This window comes from Danio aesculapii, chromosome 7 (genome assembly GCF_903798145.1).
Source record: "Danio aesculapii chromosome 7, fDanAes4.1, whole genome shotgun sequence".
Lineage (NCBI taxonomy): Eukaryota > Metazoa > Chordata > Actinopteri > Cypriniformes > Danionidae > Danio > Danio aesculapii.
The window spans coordinates 60485189-60512992 of record NC_079441.1 but is presented as its reverse complement, the minus strand read 5'-3'; the positions used below and the strand labels follow the sequence as shown (position 1 = coordinate 60512992).

At 35.4% G+C, this 27804-nt stretch overlaps 1 protein-coding gene across 4 annotated transcripts in view; it reads right to left on the bottom strand.

Moving 5' to 3' along the window:
- The window catches only part of pcdh7b (protocadherin 7b), a 253173-nt gene that overhangs the window by 107377 nt on the left and 117992 nt on the right, over nt 1–27804 (bottom strand). For 2 of the 4 annotated variants that reach the window (XM_056462282.1, XM_056462284.1), the window contains exon 2: nt 11614–11830. The exons of 1 other annotated variant lie outside the window; for it this stretch is intronic. In XM_056462282.1, coding sequence (XP_056318257.1) covers nt 11614–11830 — 217 coding nt within the window. The remainder of the gene's footprint in view (nt 1–11613; nt 11831–27804) is intronic. One more of the 4 variants, XM_056462283.1, reaches the window with a different exon arrangement.

Below are 27804 nucleotides of genomic sequence, written 5' to 3'. Positions count from 1 at the left end.
CTAACTGCTGCGAATGCCAAAGGTTAGTCCTGTCGATTAAATCTACCGGAAAACATGCTAACATAAGACATATTGTGATAATTATTAAGTCTTTTCATGGAAAAGTAGCTTTAATAACTGTTTTATCTAAAGAGAAAAATCTTAATGATAGTAATGCAGTAGTCAAAAGCTTTTCAAAATTGTCCTAAAAATAAGGAATAAGTGTTGTTTGGTAGCTTTAGGACATCTTTAATGAAAGGATTTGAATCCACTTCAAATGTTGACTACTGTAATCTACTTCTTTAATCAACCAAACTAAGTTAACCTTAAACCGGAACACTGCTGACTCACTATTGACAAAAACACATTGCGTGCTTGAACATTTATTCCATCACAATTTAGTTAAACACCCTCTTAACTCTGTTGTTAAACTCAGTCTAACCCTTTGAACTTACAAATTAGGATTATTTGAGATAATGAGAGACACATTCCAGAGGTGCAACATTGTGGATGATTTGGCTGTCGGAACAAAGAAGCCACAATTCAGAGGCCAAAGTGAGCCAGATTGATTTTTTTTTACCTTGGAGGGCAGTTCAGTTGTAGACATCGGGAATGCCTGCATAATTGCAGAGCTTCTAAAATCTTTAGTGTTTTTGTGTTCGGGAAGGCTCCACCTGCTCACTGAAGCCAGGTGACGCACAAACACTTGGCAAGAAACGCAAGCCAAATACTGCTTGTTTAGCACACACTTTATGCAGGTCTAGAATGGCACTCTGCCTGAACAATACTTGCCACTCCACTGAACTCCCAAAGCCTGAAGTTAACACTCGCTAGCGGGGTGAGCTTGTTTTGTTTTGCGCCGATTAAAAAAATAGGCACGTTTTCACCTCCTGGAGCTAAACATCCTCACAGTCCCATCAAAAAGCGACAAAAGATGAATTGCTGAGAGAAGTAAAACATGTAGGCCAGGCTCATTCTGAAAACATACAGCTATATACATTTCTGAAGAGTGTGCTGTGTATGCTTTTTCAGATCTCATATTTCTCTCGCGAGTGCCATTCGCAGCTGATGTTCTTGTGTAAATCTACCAGAGGCTGCTGTGTATGCTTTTTCAGATCTCAAATTTTCTCGCGAGTGCCATTCGCGCCTGCTGTTCTCACATAAATCCACCAGAGGCCACTGTGTATGCTTTTTCAGATCTCACATTTTCTCGCGAGTGCCATTCAAGCCTGATGTTCTTGTGTAAATCCACCAGAGACCGCTGTGTATGCTTTTTCAGATCTCAAATTTTCTCGCGAGTGCCATTCGCGCCTGCTGTTCTCACATAAATCCACCAGAGGCCACTGTATATGCTTTATTTAGATCTCAAATTTTCTTGCGAGTGTCATTCGCGCCTGCTGTTCTCACGTAAATCCACCAGAGGCCGCTGTGTATGCATTTTCAGATCTCAAATTTCTCTCATGAGTGCCATTCATGCCTGATCTTCTTGCGTAAATACACCAGAGGCCGCTGTCGACTGACTGTTAACTGAATGAATGACTGACTGACTGATCGACTGACCCACTCTCCTCCTTCTCTAAACCCAACCAATAGTGTTTTCAAAAGCACCGATTGACCCACCCACCCACTTCCCTAAACCTTGAGTCCTCTGATGTACATAGCGAGCTAACTGGACAAACTGGCAACAGCGGGAAAGCCATCCATTACGGAGGTAATCGGTCAGCTGGTAATCACAGAAAGGAACAAGATCATACCGCCCTGTAGGGTTCGTTTTAAAGACAAAATGCAGCCATACGTACTTCTGGCTACATTATTCATAATCTCCAGAAATAGATATAGGCCTACGTTTTCAGAATGAGCCTGTGTTGAAAATTTGTTACACAATTCAAACCACTAACTAACCGGAAAGACCTGTTTTTATATTTTCAAACAGAATCTACACCACAACAACTCAACCAATTGAACATTTCCTGTTTGTGAAAGGAATCTGAGACAAGAATGTTTGAATAATGGTCGGCGCACGAATTAGTATTTGTGCTTGGGGTGTTAATACTCCAGTTTAATGACCTGTGACTGTTTTTCATTGAGCCTGAATACACACGAGAACGCAAGTGTATATTTTAGCGAACGTCACCAGCAAAGCATGTCACATGCACACACTCAACCTTACAAGTGTAGCAAGCTGCTTGTAATCCTGGACCTGATTCCAATTTTCTGATAAAGTAGAGTTCTATTAACTCTTTAGCACACTGTGACTATAACAAATGACCTTGAGTCTTGTGTGTGCAGACTTGAGGTTTGTACAACACACATCGCAGCAACCTACTCACAGTGTCCCAAACTAACTGAAACCCAAACAAAAAACTAGTAAAGGTTACTCGCAAACTTTCTAATGAACGCAAATGCCACTAAAGGTGGCCTGTGATGCTTGTCAGTGCTTTAGTGATCTCTCTCTCTACAATTATCGGCCTCGCTTGAGTTCTGGTGAAATAAAAAATGCGGTTTATTGGATCGAGGCTCTACCGAGCTCTTGAAATATGAATAGCTTTAATTAAAAGCGACTGGCATTGCCATCTGGCCCTCTGTATCTGGCTTCTCTAATGAAGTGAGTGTACACGCCGTGTTTATTTATTTATTTATCTGTTTGTCTGCTAATGGCCAAGTTGCTAAGGCAAACTTGAGAGGTACAAGTAAATTCTACAGATAACAAATGTTATTTTGTTTCAGTATGCAAGCGAATGTGTTTGTTATCTATTAATTTGGCTTATAAAGTTGATGCAAATTATTATTTGCATTACTAAATCATCAGTGTTTCCTCATCTATGTGTAGTTTTGCCATTAATCATTAATAGTATATCAGAATTCAGTGCTGAACATAAAATTTACATGACAAGATATTAGCAGTTAAGTCTACATATATTTCATTGAACCCTAAAAATTATACAGTGCATAATTCAAAGTATGGTTAATATACTGCTAAAAAAGGAAAAACTCATTAACATCAAACATTAGTTCACACCAAGAACAATAACACAAAGATGTGGCAATGCACAACAATGGTTTGTTTATTATAAAGCACATAACACAGTGTCATGTGGCATTTGAGTTGTTCTTAAAAGCAGGATGGATTATCGTTGACTTTTATTGGTCGTCAGCTTGAACAAAAAACAAACAAACTAAAAAAAGGATTTATTCCTAAAATGAAATTCTTATGTAGTATTATTATCATTAGGGCTGCATGAACATTTAAGTGTGTACTGAAAAAAAAAATACTTTTTTAGATTTACTTACACTTTGAATGAGTAAATTTCAAGTAATTGTTTCTAATCTTATATAACTTGCAATGAACTTGTCAATGTCATGTAAAATATACGTAATGTTAAACCAACACTCCTAAATATATTCAGTAAGAGTTACCTTATTATCTTTAATTTTAAATCTAGATATAATCAAATAAAGTTACTTTTGTACCTAAGGAAGATTTCTTTTATCAAATTGAGTAAATCTTATTTGTTGCGAGTAGCTTTTCTGTAATTTTGCACCTACTTTGAGTTATCAATGTATGCTTCAACTTATAATTATATAAGCATAGTTTTTTTTGTTTGTTTGTTTTTTTTTTTATATAAACTATAATAATTTTGTCAACCACTTTAATAAATCACACAAATAAAGTGCAATTAAACAGTTTATTTATCCAACAATAACAAATGTTATTACACCAAGTCAATCATTTTCGATTAAAATTGATTTAAAATTGCTAGGTTTATTTGCAATTATTGAAAAAAAAAAACATTTAGATATTACTTATCTTCAATTAGATTATTATCAAGTGAATATTATTAATTAATAAAGATATTATTAAATGAATAAATAGTAATATTTACATCTTGATTTATTACAAAGGAAATGTGTAATAATTATTGACAGATAATGGATTGTTATTGCATGGTTGCTTGTGTAGCACTGAATAAATAGCATAAAAACAACTTAAATGCATCTGATCTGTAATCAAATGATTTCGCCTCACACCATTATCTGTAAGGATAGTTTTCCTGCGCATTTACATGGATCAGACTAAGTTTTAATCTGGCAAAAAATGGGTTCTATAAGCTAGGCAAAAAAATAAAATTATATATATATATATGCAGTTGAAGTCAGAATTATTATCCACCTTTGATTTTTTTTTTGGATTTTTTTGTTTTTTTATATATTTCCCAAATGCTGTTTAACAGAGCAAGGATATTTTGACAGTATGTCTGATAATATTTTTCATCTGATAATATTTTGTCCATGTAAATGTAGTCACTGTTTAAATTTATTTATATAAACTTACTAACAAGGCAATCGGATGTGAGCTTCTTTTAACCGAACCAAAAACCTCTATTATTATATTTATCGTGCTTGGTGTGAAATGGTCTTAAGAAAGTACATTGGGTCCTATTTCTAGTATTTAACCGCACAATCCAAACCATTTTTTTTTTTTTTCAAAAAAAAAAAAAACTGTTCTACATTTATTGTTAAACACAGAATACTGAGAAAAACCAATAAAACCTGTCAATTATATTGATTTCTAAATGCAAATCTAAAGCAAACTTTTCAGTTGCCATTATCCCCAGTTGTGCTAATATTGGGCTCTACTGATCCAAGACCGGCCGTTGATTAAATGAGGTTATATCTGGCTACAGTAGATCACTATACTTGCATTGAGACATATTATACACCCAGTATCTGTCCGCAGTCAAGATACGATTACAGAAACACTTAGAGCCTAACAAGCAGACTCCAGAGACAGACGTCTCCAGGGTTCAAATGGTGGTCAGAGATTTTTAGCGCAGTTTTCCTCTAGAGGAAGGCTATCTTTGGCCCTGGAAACTGCTACAGTGTCTGAAAGAATCATGAAGCATTGTCTTTCTATCTGCTAGTCTGTGTAGCATTATGAAAGTACAAAGTTCAATGATGGTGTTGGGAAGCTAAAAAAAAAAAAAACCTTGGGGAGAGAAGTCTCATGGTACAAGGTGCAGGTAATAAAGAGAGAGAGAGAGAGAGAGAGAGAGAGTGGGATAGAGAGAGAGAAGAAGAGATAAGTAACGAGGAGTAGAGCAAATGTATTGACTGGAAGATCATCGATTGACAACGAGCAAGTCGAAGAGCGGGATTTTTCCTGAGAGTCAATCAGTCTCTCTCCTGCTCTCTCTCCATAGCTCTCTCGCACTCTTTCACAGGTACATTCATGTGCACATTAAAAAAGGAAACATCTAATCGTTGTTTACTATCGATATGCTATACATTTGCGCAGCTTGTGTTGTCACATTTGTTCAGAGAGAGAGAGAGAGAGAGAGAGAGAGAGAGAGAGAGAGAGCGTTTTGGAAAACCCATCTTCACAGCAAGGCTTCTTCATTAGGGGGGACGCCCAGTTCCTGCCATGACCTTAATCCCCAAAACAAACAAACAAACACACTCACAACAAAAAAACTCACCAGGAACCCAATCACACACATCCTTCACGAGCATAATGACCACAATTACAGACCTTCGCTGATTCCTTCTTTCAAGTGATGGCTTTTCGCCCATCTGCTAACTGCAGGGGTGTGTGTCTGTGTGTGTATGTGTGTGAGTGTCTGTCTGTATGATCTCCCGTCCATATTTTAATTGAGTTGAGGTTATCAGAGCTGTAATACAGCATTAGGAAAGCATCAATGTGAGAGGCAATGACTGCCATTTAAACAACTTAATTAAGTGCTTTCCATGAGAAGGACACTGAGAATGTTAGACTTTCAACATTGAAAAAAAAGTAAGATTATTTGCCATCTTGCTGTGCTAGAGATGAAGCAAGAGCATCTTGTTCCCTTTTTCTTAAAGAACATGATTGAGCTCTCAGAGTTTCTGCTTAACTAGAAAAGATGCTTAGATAGGACAAAACAAGATGATAATAATAATAATAATAATAATAATAATAATAATAATAATAATATTATTATTATTATTATTATTATTATTATTATTATTATAAGTGTGTGTATATATATATATATATATATATATATATATATATATATATATATATATATATATATATAATTATAGGTGGTTATAAATATAAAAACCCAAAACGGTTCACACTAGGGCTGTGCGATTTGGGGAAAATATCTAATTGTGATTTTTCTGACAGATATTGCGCTTGCGATTTGATTTGCGATTCATTTTTTAATCAAGTTTCAAGTCAATGATCTGTAAGCCGAAACAACAATTCTGCAACAGCTTTTAAAAATTACCTGTTTTTTTTTTTGTGTGTGTGTCTGTGACTTTGAAACCTAAATATTCCTATTTTACAGATGTCCTAATTTTCTTTGATATTTGTCTATTAACTTCTGAAGTGTCAGACGGCATTATGCCAATTGTCTGCGCTTTCCTGTTTGTTTGTTTGTTTGTTTGTTTGTTTGTTTGTTTTTTTTTTTATTGTGGGCATTCTGCATAGTTCAGTTGAGCAATTCTGATTGGACAGAACGAAAGTGTGCTCACTCAATTGGCTAGTAAGGCTATCACACACAGACGGCAGTCAAGCATTTGCTCTGGGCAGGGAAAATTGAATAATACATATATAGTTCATATCATAACCCCTTGCGATTAGCTAATCATGACGTTTCAAATTGTGATTGCGATTCAATTTCAATTAATCTCACTCACATTAATAAGCTCAAGTCTATGCTTTGCCTAATTTTGGAGAACGCCACTCGGAGGTCATCGTCCATGTTCAGATGTGGCCTGTATGTAATTTTAATGTATGTGAGTGCTGTAAAGAAAGTTTACCGTGGTGCATTGAAATCAATCTACTGCATCTGACCCTTTTGCTGTGTTCTAATAGTTTCATCAAATGAATTAGATTTTTGGAAATCACCAAGTGACCCCCCCTCATTATCCTATGACAGCCAAGGGGTCTTTACTCCAACTTGGGAACCACTGTTAGGTCAAATAAACCTGTTCATTACTAAAGTAGCATGTTAAACTTTCTTTATGCAATTACATTTCAAGATTTTGTATTTTTAATATTCATTCATTCATTTTCTTTTTGGTTTAGTCCCTTTATTAATCTGGGGTTGCCACAGCGGAATGAACCGATAACTTATCCAGCATATGTTTTACGCAGTGGATGCCCTTTCAGCTACAACCCATCAATCCATACACACTTGCTTACACACATACACTATGGACTATTTAGTATATTCTATTCAACTATAACGCATGTCTTTGGACTTAAGGGGGGAAACTGGAGCACCTGGAGGAAACCCACATGAACACAGAGAGAAATGCAAACCTTTATACAGAAATGCCAACTGACCCAGCCAAGGCTCGAACCTGCGACATTCTTGCTGTGAGGCGATCGTGCTACCCATTGCACCATGACGCCATATTTTTAACATAATATAATATAATATAACATAATATAATATAATATAATATAATATATTATAATATAATATAATATAATATAATATAATAATTAATATAATATAATATAAATATAATATAATATAATATAATATAATACAATATTGAATTATTAATTATTAATGTGAATGCGATAAGATCATGTAAGGTCTTAGAAAGCATAACTGAATAATTTCCTCACAGCCCTCTCCTCTTTGAAAAACCTGACTCAAATCTGTATTTTTAAAGTCACGGCATTGAACGGCAAGTATCTCCAAATCACACTCAAGTGCTGTGATCACACACTAAAGAATGAGTATGGATGTTGTCTAAGTCCCCTGAGAGAGCATTAAAAGCATTAAACGAACCTAACACCGACCCAAAAGACTCTGTCAAAGCGGAACTAACCCACAGCATGCCTAAGCCAATTATAGAGCCCAATACAGACACACACACATATACACACACTCAGGACATCTCTGTCCATGAAAGAGACATTGACTGCGACTTTGCTGGGCCGCAAGTGTGACCGGCTGTGTATCTGAGTGTGTATGAGTCTCTGTGTGTGATGTTTGATAATGCATGAGCCCAGCAGAGCACATCAGCTTTTGAAATTTTCCAGCGTCAACTTCTAACTGCATTGAATGCATAAGCTATTGTACTAATGTTCACTTCTGCTCAGTTTCTAAGCCTAACATAGTCTCCTGACTCTTCTATTTCCCCCATATCTCCCCCTCTCTAAGCCTCCCTCACACACGCACACTGATTCTCCTAAAGATTGGGAGCAGCAGGGTGAGGCATCTCTTTTATTTATCAGAAAGTGATTCATCTGTTTGTTTGTATCTGCCCTTGAAAGATCTTACAAGAAAGATAGAATGGATCAGGAAGAGAGGGAAGAAGGAGAGACGTAAGGTGGAGTGAGGTGAAGTGAAAATAGAAGAGGAGATGGTGGATATGAAGGAGAACCAATCACTAAATGATCACTAATAAAGCATCAGAAAATGTATGTATGTCTGAATCTCTACACTGTAAAACCCAATACGTTAAGGTAACTCAAAGCATTTGGGGAAACCAATTGCAATAAACAAAATTTTTTGAAGTCAATCCTAATGAGTACTGTGAACTTAATCCATTTGAGTCAGCGAAGCAATTTGAGCACAGTAAATCCCAATTATTGAAGAGAACTCAAACCAATTGAGTACTGTAAAACCCAATAAGTTAAGGCAACTCAATATGTTCGAGGAAATCGGTTGCTACAAACCATTTGAGTAAAAAAAAATACATTTATTAAAAAAAAAACTAATCTATATGAGTACTGTGAACTCACTCAATTTTAGTTAAAGTAATGAGCTATTCAATTAACTCATTACCTTCAACACTGGGTTCAAAACTCTTTTGAAATGAGAATAAATAACTTTTAGTAAATATTGAGTTAGCTACACTTTGGAACTGTAGCCTTTGAGAATGAATAAATGCAATTATGGCACAATTGGATAACATTTAATATCCCTAACCTTTAATAATGGAATAATGATGTTGTTTAATAATATAGTATATGTTTCACTTTATTTTGATAGTCCCTTTTGTTCATTTAGTTGACTATAAGTTTTATTGCAATGACATACCCAGGAGCGAATTTATTGATTTTGGGGCCCTACGCAATTCCAGCCATAGGGCCAAAGTCCTGAAATGCTTCCTTTCTACTTAATTATTATTTTTTTATATATTGCTGATTTTTTATATCACTAAATCATCTTTTCGACATTTTAAATGAATGTATTCTCTACATTTTAAGTATATATATATATATATATATATATATATATATATATATATATATATATATATATATATATATATACACTTTTTTTTGACTGCTGGACTGCTCCATGATGACTATTTTTAATTTTATAATTATTATATAACAATACAATTTTATAATAATATTATATTTGATTGTATACTAAATATTTTTTAATTACATTAAAATTGTATTTACTCTCACCATAAAAAAAATATTTATGTGGTAGAAAACGTTATAGAAAACATATGTTATATATATATAGTTTATAGGTATAATTTATATTTCTAGATATTTGTTGGGGGTCCCTAGATTTCCTGGGGTCCTAAGCGGCTGCTAACCTTGCATATTGGTTAAATCCGGCCCTTTACATACCACTTGATTACAATTGAAGTATATGCAGACTCTCCAACATTAGAGTCTACGGTCACACTTTATTTTGATGGTCCGTTTGTTGATTTTAAGTTACATTGCAACTAATTCTCATTAGATTATAAGTAGACTGTTAGGTTAGGGTTAGGGTTAGTGTAAATTGACATGTACTTGCAAAGTTTCTTATAGACAGTTAAATGTCTGTTGAAGGTGCAGTATCAACAGATATTAAGCAGACAGTCTACTAATACTCAAATCGACCATCAAAATAGTGTTACTGAGTCTACTAATACTCTATTGAGAGTTTAACTTGCAATTTAACTTATAGTCAACAAAAAAAGTGTTAAAGTTACCATCAACATAAAGTAATACCAAATAAAGCAGCTTTCAAAACCCATCAGCAACAGTTTGCCTAATTTTCTCTCCTCCTCTCCAACAGAAGCTCTGACCAATGGCCAGATTCGCAGTTTTGATCTAATCAGCCTTGCATTGATCTCCTAGTGACCAATTATTTTGAGCTTACTCTGAAGTAGTGCCAGACTTTAATTGAGGCTAATTTGGTGGAGAGCTGTTGAATGCAAAGGGCTTTAGATCCTACCCAGCAAGTGGCCAAAAACAACTCCCACCTACCCTCAAGTTTAATCTACTTTTAGACCAAGACCATAAACTTAAAAATCTCACTGTTCAGCAGTTTGCCCTTTCTATCATGCATTTGTGAGCCTTTTTGACCTCCGACCTTCTATAGGTCGTGAGGTTTTAGTGTCCTCCGCCTGCTCTCAATGGGGTAACACGATACACAAGGCAAAATTTTGTGCTGTGGACCTAATAACTTGACTCTAAGAGAAACATTCACTCCGGCTCTTCTAAAATCTGCTCCGATGAGCAAGCAGAACAGACATTCCACAGAAAACGGCTCGCTGAGCTCAACACAATACACACCTGTTGCTGATAAAGTATCGAATGTAGACAAGACAGCCCTTAATGTTCGACAACTGCTACCGAATACTGTCCCAACAGTGGCTCCATTGATAGAAACCAAACATTGGTTGGTTGGTCATTAACAATGGAGGTAACTGTTGACCACAGAGAGCTTCTACGGGGGGATAGGTAACTTCAGCCACAATGAAACAAGATCCACGCTCTTACTGTTCAGGGCCTTTCACCTGTTAAACTCCTACAATATAAAAAGCCTGATAGGCACTGCGGCATATCCAACTGACAGGGATTACTGAAAAATGGCCAAAATTACTCAAGTGGAAATCAGATTTTTTTGAAACTCGGCACAACACAGTACAAGCTGATAAAATATCTTAATCTATGAGCACACTTTATTTTGATGGTCCGTTTGTTGAATTAAATTACATTGCGTCTACATGACAACTAAATCTCATTAGATTATAAGTAGACTGTTTTGTTGGGTTAGGGTTGGGGTTAGGGTTAGTGTAAGTTGACATGTACTTGCTAAGTTTCTTATAGTCAGTAAAATGTCTGTTAAAGGAGCATGTCAGCAGATATTAAACAGACAGTCAACTAATACTCAAATGGACCATCAAAATAAAGTGTTACCGAATCTTGTACACAAGCAAATATCTTGTGAATTAATGTTTATTAGATGGGCTATGTCTCCAATAAAGTAGCCATGATCTCATCTGAATCTCTACAAGAAAATACAGTCAGCATTTTTCAGAGTTTTTAGTAGGCTACACTACGTTTACCGACCTTTAGCTTTTACCTCAGTAAACACATGAATAAAAATGAACTGCATTGATATCAATATATACGAGTGCTTATGAAATTTTACAATCACTGTTAGCATATAGAACAAACCTAGCAATTCCTGCCTATTCAGACCTTGCTATTCATATATCTGTGTAAACCCCTGAATCTGTAAAGCTGTGGTGTCAGCGTAGCTGTGTGTGAGTGTGTGGCCTTTTGTGAGAATTTCCCTATCTTTGTTGACTGATGAGTATGTCTCTTCTTATTTAGCTGTTTGGCTTAACTCTGCCTTATCTTTTTTTTTTTGTGTTTGCCCCTACCATTTTCCATATGCTCTGCCTCACCGACACTGCCATCGGGCGTAGTCCTCTCATAGGCGTCTTCGGGTAGAGGGAGGGCACCTAGTCTGGGGCCGGACGAGCTCTTGCTGCTGGGCGTCTCCGACTCCTCCAGGCCACTGTCGTAGCAGCTCTGCAGCGAGCCCTGGTGCGGGTCCTGGGGTTGGCTCACCACCGAGAAGGTCACTCGGCGGAACGGCTACAAGAGAAGAGATTGCTGGGGGTCACTGGACTGAAGAGGTCGAAGAAGAGGGGTAGATGGTAGATTTTTTTTTGGGGGGTGGGATAATTCTCAATTAAACTTATTCACTGTAGCGATAGTTAGATTAGCGCACTGCGCTACATGCTACAAAATGACACAAACATCAGCTGGATTAATTATTCTCGAAGCACTAAATATACAGTTGAAGTCAGAATTTTTAGCCCCCCATTTTTTTTCCTTTTTAAATATTCCCCAAATGACGTTTAACAGAGCAAGGATATTTTCACAGTATGTCTGATAATATTTCTTTCTTCTGGAGAAAATCTTAGTTTTTAATGTTTGAAAAAAAACATTTTAAGGTTATTAGCCCCTTTAAGCTATATTTTTTCGATAGTCTACAGAACAAACCATCGTTATACAATAACTTGCCTAATTACCCTAACCTGCCTAGTTAACCTAATTAACCTAGTTAAGCCTTTAAATGTCACTTTAAGCTGTATAGAAGTGTCTTGAAAAATATCTAGTCAAATATTATGTGCTGTCATCATGGCAAAGATAAAATAAAACAGTTATTAGAGATGAGTTATTAAAACTATTATGTTTAGAACTGTATTGAAACAAATATTTTCTGTTAAACAGATATTGGGGAAAAAAACAGGGGGGCTAATAATTCAGGGGGGCTAATAATTCTGACTTCAACTGTATGTAGCGTTTGACAAGGAAACCTAAAAATATATATAAAATAAACAAAACAATACTAATGAGCTGCACAGCACTTGTTTAATGGAGTCTCACATGAACAAAAAAAATGGTGGGATAGTCAGTTCAATACCCACAGGAGTAAGTGCAGATGCCACACTTGGCATTGTGGTTTAAAAATAGTGTGCGGAGGTCTGAAGGACGTCAAAGTCTCCTTGTGTGGTTTACTTTATAGCAAAAACAGGACAAGAGGAGCAAGTATGGTCCCGATGGGAGATAGAATGGACCACATGGCTACAGGCTAATAAACAACCACATAGATCCACACACACACACATTTTTCAAAGTAAGTAAAGAGCAAATAGGTGAAAGGATGCACACAGGAGTAATAAACTGGTACACGGAGGCTCGTGTGAGTTTGTGCTCTACGCTTTGATTTTCATTTCCTCTTCCTCTCGGGTTGACTCAATTGAGAAATGGCACAAAAGGCAGCGTGATCGAAGGAGATGACTGACAGGAAGAGAGACAAGTTCTTTCGGTTTCAGTAAAAAAATAAGAGGGAAAGCAGGGAGACAAATTAAACGAAGAAGGACATGAAGTTCTGATACAGTTCGGTTCATTAAACAGAACTAGATATTCAGGAAATCAAATGATAAACTCTTGATTTCCGTACTTGTTTTGTGCTGTTATCAAAGTGAAATGTCTGATTTACTGATATGTTTTAGAACATAGGTCTCAAACTCAATTCCTGGAGGGCCGCGGCTTTGCACAGTTTTGCTCCAACCCTATTCAAAGACAACTGAGTAGTCTTTACCACCTTGATTAGTTGGATTAGGTGTGTTTGATTAAGGTTGAAGCAAAACTGTGCAGAGCTGTGGCCCTCCAGAAATTGAGTTTGACACCTATGGTTTAGAATAGGGGTGCCCAAACTCTGTCCTTGAGGGCCAGTGTCCTGCAGATTTTACCTTTAACTTCCCTCAAAACACTTGCACGGATGTACTAGCAAGCCTAGTAAGAGATTGATTAGCTAGCCCAAGTGTGTCTGATTGGGGTTGGAACCAAAATTTGCAGGACACCGGCCCTCTAGGACAGAGTTTGGGCATCCCTGCTTTAGAACAATGGTTTCAAATTCAATTTCTGGAGGGCCACAGCTCTGCGTAGTTTAGCTCCAACTCACACCTGCTTAATAGTCTCTAGTAGTCTTGAAAATCTTGATTAGTTGGATCACCTGTGTTTGATTAGGGTTGGAGCAAAACTGTGCAGAGCTGCAGCCCTCCTGGAATTAAGTTTGACATCTATGCTTTAGAACAGGGGTGCCCAAACTTGGTCCTGGAAGGCCAGTGTACTCCACATTTCAGCTTCAACTTGCCTCAACACACCTGCATGGATGTTTCTAGCAAACCTAGTGAAGAGAAAGAGCTTGATAGCTAGCCCAGGTGTGTCTAATTAGGGTTGGAACTAAACTTTGCAGGACACAGGCCCTCCAGGACAGAGTTTGGGCACCCCTGCTTTAGAGCAATGGTTTCAAACTTAATTCCTGGAGGGCCACAGCTCTGCATAGTTTAGCTTCAACCAGTTTCCGCTCGCCCCTTGCTTAAGAGTCTCTAGTAGTCTTGAACACCTTACTTAGTTGGATCAGCTGTGTTTGATTAAGGTTAGAGCTAAATAAAAGCAGAGCTGTAGGTTTTCTGGAATCCAGTTTGAGACCTATGCTTTAGAACTTCTGTTTTTTAAAAGAGAAAATCAACTTGTTGTCATAAATTAGCTGCTCTAGTAAAGTTTATCTGGGTTAACCAAGATGATGACTTTCTGTCCTTCATACATCAATGAAATACACAGAGATAGAGAGGATATATAGTCTCTGAGCTAAATGAGTGGCTGGAAGAGAGAGATAGAATGAAAATAAAAGCAAGAGAGAGAGTAAGAGAGAGAGAGAGAGAGAGAGAGAGAGAGAGAGAGAGAGAGAGAGCTGAAAGGTGGAAATTAAATTTTGATAATTTAACTAGCATTGGAGGCTTGTAATTAAACCATTGACTCTTCCTGTCTGAGTAAGTGAAGGCAGAGGGGGGAAAAAGAAGAAGACAATGGAAGAGATGTGATCCTTCCACCCTCCCATCATCCGTTCCTTCTCTCTCGCTCTCCAGCCTATTACTTACTCAAATTATCCTTCGCTGATCTGTGCTGTTTACTGTGTTTGTGCTGTGAACTGAAAAATAACTCAAAACAAATCAACTGAAAGAAAACCTGTAATTATGTGTGGTGGTCATGATAGAAAACAGGGAATTTCTCTAAATCTGCTTTATCCAATCTTTGAGGTGGAACCTTTTAAATGGATGAATTAATGAATAAATGTATAAGCAAGCTAAATAATGACTTCAATAAATCAATTCAATGTTTACACACAAAAAAAAACCACACTCTGCGTTTTCATTCATACTAACATGAACCAAGAATGAACAATGTTGTACAGCATTTATTAATCATAGTTCAACATTTACTAATGCATTATTAAACTTGTGATTGTTAACATTGGTTAATGAACTGCGGATTAACATGAATGAAAAATTAACTAAGAAATTAAAATGTATTTTCGATAACTAAAGTTAACAAAGTGAACTATATACATAAGTACATTCTTTGATAAATGTTTTGTTTTAATTTTTATGTTTTTTAATGTTTTGTCTTAATTGCTTGTTCATGTTAGTACATTCATTAACTGCCATAAACTAATGGAACATAATTGTAAAGTCTTACAATGAAAACAGTTAAATACAATAAAAATTAAATATTGTATGAATCTGTGCTAAAACAATGATTAGTTTAGGCTTTAAATATATTGAGTTGTTTTATGATTAATTCATACTTGTCAAATTACTAAATATGTTCAATTGAAACAGTCATTAATGTTTTATTATTATTATTATTATTATTATTTTACAAAGTTTAAAATAAGGAATAAGGATAAAATAAGGATAAAATAAATAGCATACATTACATTATACTGTATATTATTAAGACACTGTCCCTTTATCATAATTATCATGTTTACAAGCCTTTTGCACTATTTACTGTTTTGCATTACACTGTATGTTTTGCACTATATACTGTTTTACATCTGCACAACACTGGTTTGCACTCCTTGCCATGTGCCCTTAAGAGTAATCGTATTGTTAAATCTTTATGTTTTACTTATCTTTTTAGATTAAAGTCATGTATAATTGTATTTATTGTAATTTCTTTTAAAAATTCTATTTTTGTATTAATATTATAGCACCTAGTGTTTGGGAGAACCGCAATTTCGATTCTCTGCCCATGTGGTTGAATTGACAATAAAGCTGACTTTGACTTAGAAAATAAATGAAAGTTTAGCCTATTTAAAATTATTGGCTATTATAAAGAAATTGAATCGTTATCAATTCTTATTAACCTTTTCTTCACTGTATAATTTAAACATTCTTTTTTTTTTCTTTGTTTGATTACATTAAATAACAGAGGTGTCAGGCTGCGCAGTGGGTAGCATGTTAGCTTCACAGCAAGAAGGTTGCTGGTTCGAGACTCGGCAAGGTCAGTTGGCATTTCTGTGTGGAGTTTGCATGTTCTCCCCGTGTTGGCGTGGGTTTCCTCCGGGTGCTCTGTTTTGCCCCAAAAGTCCAAAGACATGTGGTATAGGTGAATTGGGTAAGCTAAATTGTCCATAGTTAATGTGTGTGAATGAGTGTGTATGGGTGTTTCCCAGTGATGGGTTGCAGCTGGAAGTGCATCCGCTGCATAAAACATATGCTGGACAAGCTGACGGTTAATTTCGCTGTGGCGACCCCAGATCAGTTAAAAAATATACAGATCTATAATGAAAGCATTCGATTGCTTCCCTAATTTTTTATGCTCATTTAAGACTAAATTTGTTGTATTTAAATGAAACCCTACCAAGATCGATATGTAGAGATGTTATTATTGGCCAGAGGAGAGATGGCCGTGCCTAACTGAGCCTGGTTTCTCTTGAGTTTTTTTTTTCCTAAATTTTTGTCAATTGGTGAAGTTTTGTTCCTCTCCCCTGTCACCACTAGCTTGCTTGGTTGAGACTTGTGGAGCTGCGCATCGAAGGTGTTGCTCTTCAGTGTTTGGCCTTTCAGCAATGCAGTTTAAACCACACTTAACTGAACTAAACTGAACTTCAACTCTGAAACTGTACTGACAAAGTTTCAATCTACTATCAACTACTGTGTTGAGCTGCTTTGACACAATCTACATTGTAAAAGTGTTATAGAAATTATTGCTGTTATTATTATTATTATTATTATTATTATTATTATTATTATTATTATTATTATTATTATTATTAGTAGTAGTAGTAGTAGTAGTAGTAGTAGTAGTAGTAGTAGTAATTGTATATGTCTGTTCAAACACACACCCAAAACCCAGAGTGTCCACTTTCGATCCACTTCAAATCGTGTGTACAGAATCCGCTTGAGAAATAGTGTCTATTTATCACTATGAAGCATGTCTGACAGTTATACACCGCTACATGAACTGATTGTTTTGAGTATTGCATAGGATGGGGCAATGGTGCCTGTAAAGGTAAGGAAGGGAATCCTACCATTTTTGTATTTTTTCAAAGTGTTTTTATGCCTAAATAAAATGAAAGCACAGAACAAATTCATGTTTAAGAGCAAGGGGCATCCCCTGGTGGTTTGGCGGTATGGATTGTGTATAGGGAGCATTGGCTCTTTGATGTTTATTGCTATCCTTCACAGAAAGATAAAAAATATGGGAGAACTAGGGGAAAATACATTTACGGAATGAAAGCAGGATAGAATTGTAAAATACGGGAGAATCCTGGGAAAACGGGAGAGTTGACAGTTATGGACTGATTCATTAGTTGATTCATTGACTGATTGATTGATTAATTGATTTATTCATTGATTGATTTATTAACTGATTCATTCATTCAAATGCCAAACTTTGTTAGATCATAATTAAGACCACACATTTAGCATATGCTCTCTCTGTCTATCTACAAAGAATAACTTGATCTGGAAAAGAAAGACCCTTGCTCTTAATAAAGATACTATAAACACCAACCAACCAACCAACCAAAAAAAAACACACCACCAACAACAGCTTTCCCCCCTAACCTTTCCAACAAAAAAGTTCGGCTTATGCATTAAATAGACACTAACAAAGCAGTCGCGTCTCTAAGTATTTGCCTCTGGTCTTCTCCCCGCTGCCCCACTTCCTGTCAATGCACATTTTCTTTCAGGAATATTAAACAAGACGGAGCACCATCATTCACTCCTGTTTTTCTTTCCAACTCGCTGCCTTTCAGACTGAGTGGCCTAACACTCGTCATTACTCCAAATTGTCCCTTTAATTTGACACGTCGCCATAATCTTGGCATTTGTATTCTGTCAGGTTAGCAGGGCCTGCCTTACAATGTAAAGTAGTGTACACGCACACACATGCAGACATGCAGCTATATTCATTCATTCATTCTTTCATTCATTTATTTCCCTTCAGCTTAGTCCCTTTATTCATCAGGGGTCACCACAGCGGAATGAACCGCCAACTTATCCAGCATATGTTTTACACAGCGGATGCTCTTCCAGTCGTAACCCAGTACTGGGAAACACCCATACACTCCCACATTCACACACTAACACTCCGGCCAATTTAGTTTATTCAGTTTACCTATAGTGCATGTGTTTGGACTGTGGGGGAAACCAGAGTACCTGGAGGAAACCCACGCCAACATGGGGAAAATATGCAAACTCCACACAGAAATGCCAACTGACCCAGCCGGGACTTAAAACAGTGGCCTTATTGCTGTGAGGCGACAATGCTTACCACTGAGCCACCGTGCTGCCACAGCTATATTTATGGGGATTTTGTTTGGATGATTTTACATCTCGCAACCCCAATCATACCCCTAAGCCCAACCCTCATTAAACAATCAGCATTTTTACATTTTCAAATACTTCATTATGTGTGATTTATGATCTATTTTCTCATGTGAACCCCAAAAAACGTCTCCACAAGGTCAAATTTTTTTGATTATGATACACTTGTAGGGATATTTGGTCCCCACAATGTTAGCAATACAGTGTACAGACACAAACAAAGAAACACACATATACTTTCATATAATGTTTATGCAAACTCTCCATGTGCTCCATAAGTACTCCAAAATCCACTTATGTAGTACCCTCAGTGGTGTAAATAACAAATTACAAATACTTAAACTACTGTAAGTAAGTAGTTTTTCTCAAGAATTGTAATGTATTGAGTAGTTTTAAAAATTTTAACTTTTACTTTCCCTTGAGTACATTTTTAGTGCTGTATTGGTACTTTTACTCCACTACTTTCCTTCAACCTGCAGTCACTACTTTATTTGTTTCTTGTCAATGGGGATTATAAAAATCAGTCCTGTGATTCCTGTCCAATCAAATCGCACATAGAAATAAAATCGCATCCTAATGAACAACATATAAGGATTTATAATTGCAGCAAACTGTTTGGAACCATTTAAAGTGTCCAAGAAGATGTCCAAAATCTTTACACGCAATGACCCAGAGACTGTTTAGATGCATGTCACTGATGAGAAAATGGCAGATGTTTATTGTATGATGACCTAAATGACCTTAAACACGCAGCAGGCACAAGATGTCAACATGACGTCAAATTGATGTTGTACCCTAACGCCATGGGGACGTTTGTTTGGAAATGAAAATCGGGTTTAAGTCAGAACTCAACATCAGGGCTGACGTCAATGTCTAACGTGCAACATAAAACCAACCAAATATCAACATCTAATGCTGTTGCAGCTTGCTGTTACTAATATGATGTCTATCAGACGTTGGATTGTGGTTGCCATACCTGATGAATAAATGTCAGTACTTAATGTCAATATAACATTGGCTTAAGATGTTGGCTTGACGTTGAATTTTGGTCACTTTCCAAGACAACCTAAAATCAACCAAATTTTAACGTCATTTGACGTCGTTATTGGAGATACAGTGTTGGAGAAATAATGTTGTCTTTAGAAGCTGGCTAGACATTGAATTTTGGTCACCTGACATCACAACCTAACCTAATATTAACGTCTTACAACATCGTGTGGCTGCTGGGCAATCACTAAATGCACTACAGAATGTTACGTTTACACACATCCACAAATTACATGTAAATTCATCAGCTTTGAATAGCGTAATACTCACTACACACTTTTGAAAGGGCTACTTTTTACTTATACTTTTATAATATTTACAACAGATACATTTACTCTACCTGCACATTTTAGGCAAGTAATTGTACTTTTACTGAAGTATATTTTTTCAGTACTCTTTCCACCACTAAATACCCTACCCCTAAACGCAATCCTCACAGGAAACATGGCAAATCTAAATGTCAAAGAATCCCATCAAGTATGATTTTTTAGCGTTTTGAATTACGAGGACACAAGGTATGTTTTGCACAAGGCAAAAACAATAATAATCTTGCTTCACCATCTCACACATAGCAATATCTAGAATATTCAGATAAAATTAAGGAAATCGTTTGCATGCATTGGGCATTCATTCTTATGCTGCATTAATTTATTTATATATCTCTTCCGTTTCTCTGGCTAATGTAGAAATCTTGGCAATAAATCATGTTTCCGTGTAATTACAATCAACATTCAACAAATGAATTGAAATAAATATTCATGGACTAAAAATTTCACTTTGGATAGTCAAACATTTGTTGCATAATAAATAGAAGCCACAGGGGGTCTCGCTACTGCGCTGAAATAACAGATCAAAATGATGTTTATGTATCAAAGCCCCATTCTTTCTCTCTCTCTCTCTCTCTCTCTCTCTCTCTCTCTCTCTCTCTCTCTCTCTCTCTCTCTCTCTCTCTCTCTCTCTCTCTCTCTCTCTACCTCTCTCTCTCTCTCTACCTCCGAAATGAAATGGCTGCCTCTGCAGCTAAGTGTGACAGCAATCAAAGTCCCACGCTGAAGAGTTGAAGCTTAAATTACCCACAAATGAACTGAACTTTAGATAAATTGGTGGAGTGTGGCATTATGCTTGGTGCAAATGCAATTTTCAAATATAAGAGTCAATGAATGTCATGCATGAAGAATGGCGGAATGGGAAAGTGGCTGGCCATACAAAGATAGATAGATTGGTTTATTGATAGAGCATTGATTGGCTGGGCTTCCCTACTGTGGAAATGGCTTTATGAGGGACGGATTTAATTAAATTTGGAGCATACATGTGTATGTTCATCCTTTCTGGGCTATTCTTAGTGGTAGGTTGAAAGGATGTAAGACCCCCTGATGAGATGCACACGACTTTCATTTCTGCTAGACACATGCTTTGTCTTTTTTTTCCCCTTTTTTAATAAATGAGGTCAGGTTGTGACCATGGTAAGTTGGAAATTGCTTACCTGTTTAACATTGGTAAAGGTCTTTCAGTTTGGTAAATGTGTTATTTCGTTATGTGTTATTATTGTGCATGCATATATTCATTCATTTTTTGATTGATTTGGAGTTCAAATGTATACATCACATGAAATTTAAAAATAAATAGATAAATATATATATATATATATATATATATATATATATATATATATATATATATATATATATATATATATATATATATATATATATATAAATGGTATTAAGATATTGTCCTAGTAAATCATTAATAAAGGCAAAAAAAAAAAAAAAAAAATATATATATATATATATATATATATATTTTTTTTTATTTATTTATTATTATTATTATTATTTTTTTTTTAATATTTGCAGTAGAATGCTTACAAAAGATCTTCAAGGAAGACAACCTGCATTTAATATTCTAATGATTGTTGGCATAAGACAAAAATCTAAAAGCTTGACCAAAACAATGCATGTTTCTCTATTGACAAAATTTTCTTAATATATATATATATATATATATATATATATATATATATATATATATATGCAACATAAGACAAATTTTGTGGTCCAGGGTCATGAATGTCATTTTGATGTGTCTATATCTACACTCAAAAAAAATATGTTTTTAACTTGTTCAAACTACTTAATTAAAATCAGTGATATAAAGTAACAAACTACAAATACTCAAACTACTATAGTTGGGTATTTTTTCTCAGAAATTGTAATTTACTACATAGTTTTAGAAATGTGTACTTTTTCTTTCCCTTGAGTACATTTTTTTGTGCAGTATTGGTACTTTTACTCCACTAATTTCCGTCAAGCTGCAGCCACTACTTTATTTTTCTTGTCTATTAGAAAAATCCGTCCTGTGATTCATGCCCAATCAAATCGCACAAAGAAGGTAAATCATATCATAATGAACTACCCCAAGACATAGTTGATTTCTAATTGCAGAAAACTGTTTAGAAGTATTAAAAGTTTCCAAGATGATGTCCAAAATCTTTACACCCATTGAGCCAGAGACTGTTTAGATGCATGTCACTGATGTGAAAATGACAGATGTTTACTGTATGATGACTGAAATGGCCTTAAACACCCAGCAGGCACAAGATGCCAACATGACGCTAGATTGACGTTGAACCTCAATGTTGTGAGGATGTTGCGTATTGTTTGGAAATGAAAATTGGGTTGATGTCAGAATTCAACATCAGACCGACATCAATGTCCAACGTCCAACTTCAAATCAACCAAATATCAACATTTATTGATGTTACAGCTTGAAGTTGTGTGGACGTTACCACTATGCCGTCTATCAGACGTTGGATTTTGGTAGCCATAACTAACAAATAAATGTCAGTTTTTGATGTCAATATAATTTAAGATGTTGACTGGTTGGATTTTGGTCACTTTCCAACACAACCTAAAATTAACCACATATCAATGTTATTTGACATTGTTATTGGTGATCAAAATAACATTGTCCTTAGATGCTGGCTAGACATTGTATTTTGGTCACCTGACATCACGACCTAAATCTAACCTAATATTAACGTCTTATGACGTTGTATGCCTGCTGGGCAATAACTAAATGCACTACAGAATGTTACGTTCACACACATCCACAAATTACATGTAAATGCATCAGCTTTTTAATACTCACTACTCACTACTCTTGAGTACTTTTGAAAGGGCTACTTTTTACTCATACTTTGAATAATATTTACAACAGATACGTTTACTCTATATTTTTCAGCAAGTAATGGTACTTTTACTCAAGAATTATTTTTTTCTGTATACACCACTGATAAAAATAAGGGGAAACAACACAATTCTTGAGATTTCATCGGGACAGCTTATATTCTTTATGTTCAATCCACATAAATTTGTTAAAAGTATTTAGTTAACTTAATCAATTTGTGTTGGGACAACATGAATGACTTGTGTGGAACCCTGCATTTCTTACAGTGTATGATGTAGCATGACATAGGCACCTTATTTTAAATGACAGCTCTTTAAGGTTATAGTTCTTGCAAGAAATAGCATAAATGAACCTTTTTTATGCCTAATGTACTGTAATCATTCAGTGTCAGGGTTTGAACTGTGAAAATGCATAAAACGGCTTGTACACATTTTCACATATTACCATTAAAAACATTTACCACAGAAAGGCTATTAAATTAAATGATTGCTCTATATTACTCTATGTGTTCATAACATATGTTCGTAATATCTGATAAATTAGAATTCAAATAAATCTGTCATTAAATAAATATATTAAAAACACTGTCTAAATCTTTGTATATTTAAATAAATAAACAAACAAACAAACAAACTATATATATATATATATTGTTTGTTTGTTTGTATATATATATATATATATATATATATATATATATATATATATATATATATATATATATATATATATATATATATATATATATATATGTACAGTATATACAGTAGACGTGGCATTTCAATTTAATAGTTGAAATCTTTTTAGCTTTCAATTTTATGTCCAAGTACTGTAAAACGGTTCCTATTACTGTATGTTTTGTCTTCACATATCAGAAGTGATCGATTGCTTTTGTATACTAGTAAATATAGTAAATGAGTTGTATATCTGAGATAATGCACTGTAAATATTAAGTGTGTAGTGATTGCTCCCATCAGGGGTGTGTTTCCAAACAACGACATAACTTGTGGCTGAACTATCATAATATGATGCATCGTTCGGGAAAAAAAGAATGATGTAATGACCAGTGTTTCCCAAAACCATAGCTACTTTGTCACAGACTCATCGTTTGAACCACGTTAGTTATAACGTAAAACGTCCATAATGACACTCTAAACAGAGTGGAGTAAGTACTTCTTTATAGAAAGATATATATATATTATTTTTTTTGTGTGTGTGTGCAAATTATAAGTGCACTATGAAAGGAACGCAATTATCAATATGAAGATCGCTAGGTAACCCTTTATTATGATGGTCCATTTAAGTATTAGTAGACTGTCTGCTTAATATCTGTTGATATAACCCCTATTGATTGACTAGGTCTAACCCTAACCCCAACCTAACTCATTATTTAATGAGAATTAGTTGGTGTGTAACTTAAATTCAAAAAATGGACCATCAAAATTGTGTGACCGATCGCTCAAACTGAACTATAAAAAAACACTTTAAAAGGGAATTAACGTAAGAGAGATGACTTTGATGTTTTTTTAATTAAAGTTTTTTGTTAATCATTCCGAATTTAAATGTTGGAACGTTCTAAATGAATAGGGAATAGAGGGATAACTGGGAATAGAACACAGCCAGGAACTATGCTTCGAACTACAGCTCTAGTTGCAAGCGTACTAGTTTGCGACGCAGTTTGTGAATGTTCATTGGAACGATGGATTTGGAAAATGCCAAATCAACAAACTATGTTTGTAACGACGGAACCTGCAGTATTAGTTGACTAATGATGGTTTTCGTAAACGCACCCCAGAATAGGTGCAAACACTATTTAAAAATAAAATAAAAAACAAGCAAAATACCCAGTGGATTTGCATTCTTTTCAGAAGTAACTCTATTCTGTAAACAAGCTCATTTTCTATCTTCTGAAACCTTTTTTCCCCTCTCTCTCATCTTATCTTAGCAGAATGTGTGTATGTGTTTGAGAGTCTTGGATGTATGTGGGTAGTGGAGTGACCTATATCCATGAACCATGGAGAGCAGTGGTTTAGCCAAAAACACAAACTCTAAAGCCTCCTGTGTGTTTCTGCAATCAAGCAGACAAGCGAGGAAAGGAGAAGATGAAGTGAAGGAAGAAAAAGAAATAACATTAGATGAGATACTACTGCAGACCGGAAGAAAATCCAACTTAGGTGGTTATTGTGGTGGATGCTGGAAAAATTGTAGAGCAAAACATTAATCAGTCAATGGTGTCTAGACGTGATGGCCTGGTGCTAGAACCTGTAATTAACCCCTGTTCAAATTTTCATAAGCACCCCGAGGGTGAACCACAGACTGCTATCTGATCGAGCTTCCACTGTACAAAACAGCCCAAGGCGAACGCTACTGTAGGTCAAAATAACCGGTATATCAGCTCTGGGATGAGCTTCAGGTTGTTGTTGTTTTTTCGCATTTTTAATCTCTGGCTGAACAGTTAACCAAAAGTCAAGCCTTATGAGACTGCCAGTAGTGAAAGATAAGCATTTCGATCATCTAAAACTCAAGAGGAACAATGCGTTTTATCTTTATTCCCAAAGACCTGTGATCTGGAAATCATAGACAATAAGATGAATGCAAGACTGAACGCCGATCTTAATCTAGTTTCTCGTTTGATTCCATTTAAAAGGTTTGTAAAGATCATGCGTAATAATAATCACAACAAAATCTTAATATTTGCTATGGGAAAAAATGTCATGTTCATGACTACTAAAACTACTGAAATCTTATAGATCCTGAGATATACCTGTTGAAACCTGATATTTTCAATGAACCCAACTTTCCACACCCACATAAACGTTCCTAGAAAAGTCAGTTGTGCAGTTGCAATTTGCAACAGTTAAATGTGTCAACAGTCAAAGTTCCAAAGGTTAAATGAATTCAGCAGTGTTAATTGAGTTTAATAAAGTATGTATGCTGCCACACGAATAACATTTACGTTTACATTGATTTATTGAGTGACTGATTGATTGAACTCTGCAAAAAGACCTGTCATTTAAGCTAAACAATGTATTGATATCTAATTGACTTGTGAATTGCAATGTAGACTTGGTCAAAACACAACATTGAGTTTCAAGAGGGAGAACTGGTACACTGTAAAAATTATATAATCAATGATTCCTGACACCATATGTTTTTTAGCTCACTGTAACTTAATAAACTAAGTTGATAAAGTTCTAACTGGATTCTATAAATTATGAAAGCTGTTGTATTTCTTCAATGAAGTAATACGGTTATTTTGATTCAGCTTAGAAATTTAAGGCAACCAGGATTTTTTACAGTGTAGAAATGCTACCTCAACCAAAAATGAACATTTACTCAACATTCTTAACATAAGGGAAAATACACTTTAAAAATGCAGGGTAAAATTTGGGTAAAATAGGGACAAACCCAAACTCTGGGTTACATTTTTTTATGAAAATTATGTTAGCTTTATCCAATGATCATGTTTGTACCTATCCAAATGTGGTTGTATGGTAAATAACTCATCCTTTGTTTAGGGTAAACTGATTGTAAGTAAGTAAGTAAGTAAGTAAGTAGCCATACATATCATACTTAACATAAAATAAGATATACTTTAAAAATGCTGGGTAAAATAGGGACAAACCCAACCTCTGGGTTAAATGTTTAGTTGAAAAGTATATATCAGCTTTAACCCAATGATTAGGTTTGTACCGACCCAAATGTGGGTGTAAATAACTCAGCATTTGTTTGGGGTAAACTGACAGTGTTGCCCATTCAAGTCTATGTTAAGTGAGTGAGTAAATAAGTAAGTAAGTAAGTAAGTAAGTAAGTAACCATATTCACCATACTTAACATAAAAGAAGATACACTATAAAAATACTGGGTATAATTTTGCTAAAATAGGCACAGATCCAACCTCTGGGTTAAATATTTAAATTAAATTTATAAATCAGCTTTAACCCAATGATTAGGTCTGTACCGACTCAAATGTGAGTGTGAAAATCTCAACATTTGTTTTATTGTAAATTGATTGTGTTGCACATTCAAGTGTATAATAAAGTAAGTAAGTAAGTAAGTAAGTAATAAGTAAGTAATTAAATATAAAATTAATAAATACATATTATGGAAGTTCATGCTATACTAAAATATTTAATTACCAATTAATAAAACAAATAATAAATTGTGGTCAACAGAAGAAATATACTCATATCATTTTTCAACAAGTAGAGGGTAATAAAATTACTTCAGTTTATTTATTTGTTTGAATTGTTTTATTATTAATATTTTTGTAAGAATTTTATTATGAATATTATTAGCATATTTTTTTATAATTATATGTCATTGCTTTTGACAAATCAATAATAAAAAAAACGCCTTATATAATTAGGTTACAAAAAAGTGGCTTTATTTTTTTGTGTCAGAGAATTTAGCCATGTATAGAACCCTATGGCTCCCACCTGTACAAGTCTGAATGTTTCTCAAATCCTGATAAAAGAGTGGTGTTTAATCTCTTTCGCCCTAGACATCTTAAGTCTAAAAGGCATCGCAACACATTAAGCAAGGAATGTGTGTGTTTAACAGACTAGCAGAGCCCCTGTTGAGGAGGTCAGGGAGTTTTGTTTATCCTGGAGCTCGGGGAGGCTCAGGTGTCTGCTTTGTCTTAAGGGATGACTGGCGCTGGTCAGGCTTCATTTCTCCTCAGCCTTCCTGCCTATGAGGACCTCCAGATGGGCTCTAGACCTCCTGAGACCTGCTGGAGTTTAGCCAGGTCTAAGGTCTTTCTGGCACTGCATATATCAACACATCTCACTGGAGGCGCTGAAAACTTCCAGGGCAGATTTTTACAACTGGACCACTTCCTCAGAGGAGAGCACTTCTGATATCTTACCCAAGTCTGTTGTGTTTCAGTCGAGCGGTCTTACTCTAAGGGACCCCTGTATATATTCAAGCCGAGCCACAGCAAACATTAAACAGTTTCGGGGCACTTTTGAGGCCCTCCTTTGATTGCCGTCCACAAGTCTACAGCTTTTACGAGGGCCTCTTTAATCATTTTTTTAACCCATCAAGTGGCCTTTTCATGGACAAGCCTCAAACTCAACTGATCAGCACTTCAAGAGCATTCCTTCACAAAGAAATATAAAGCCTTCAGACACTTAAAAA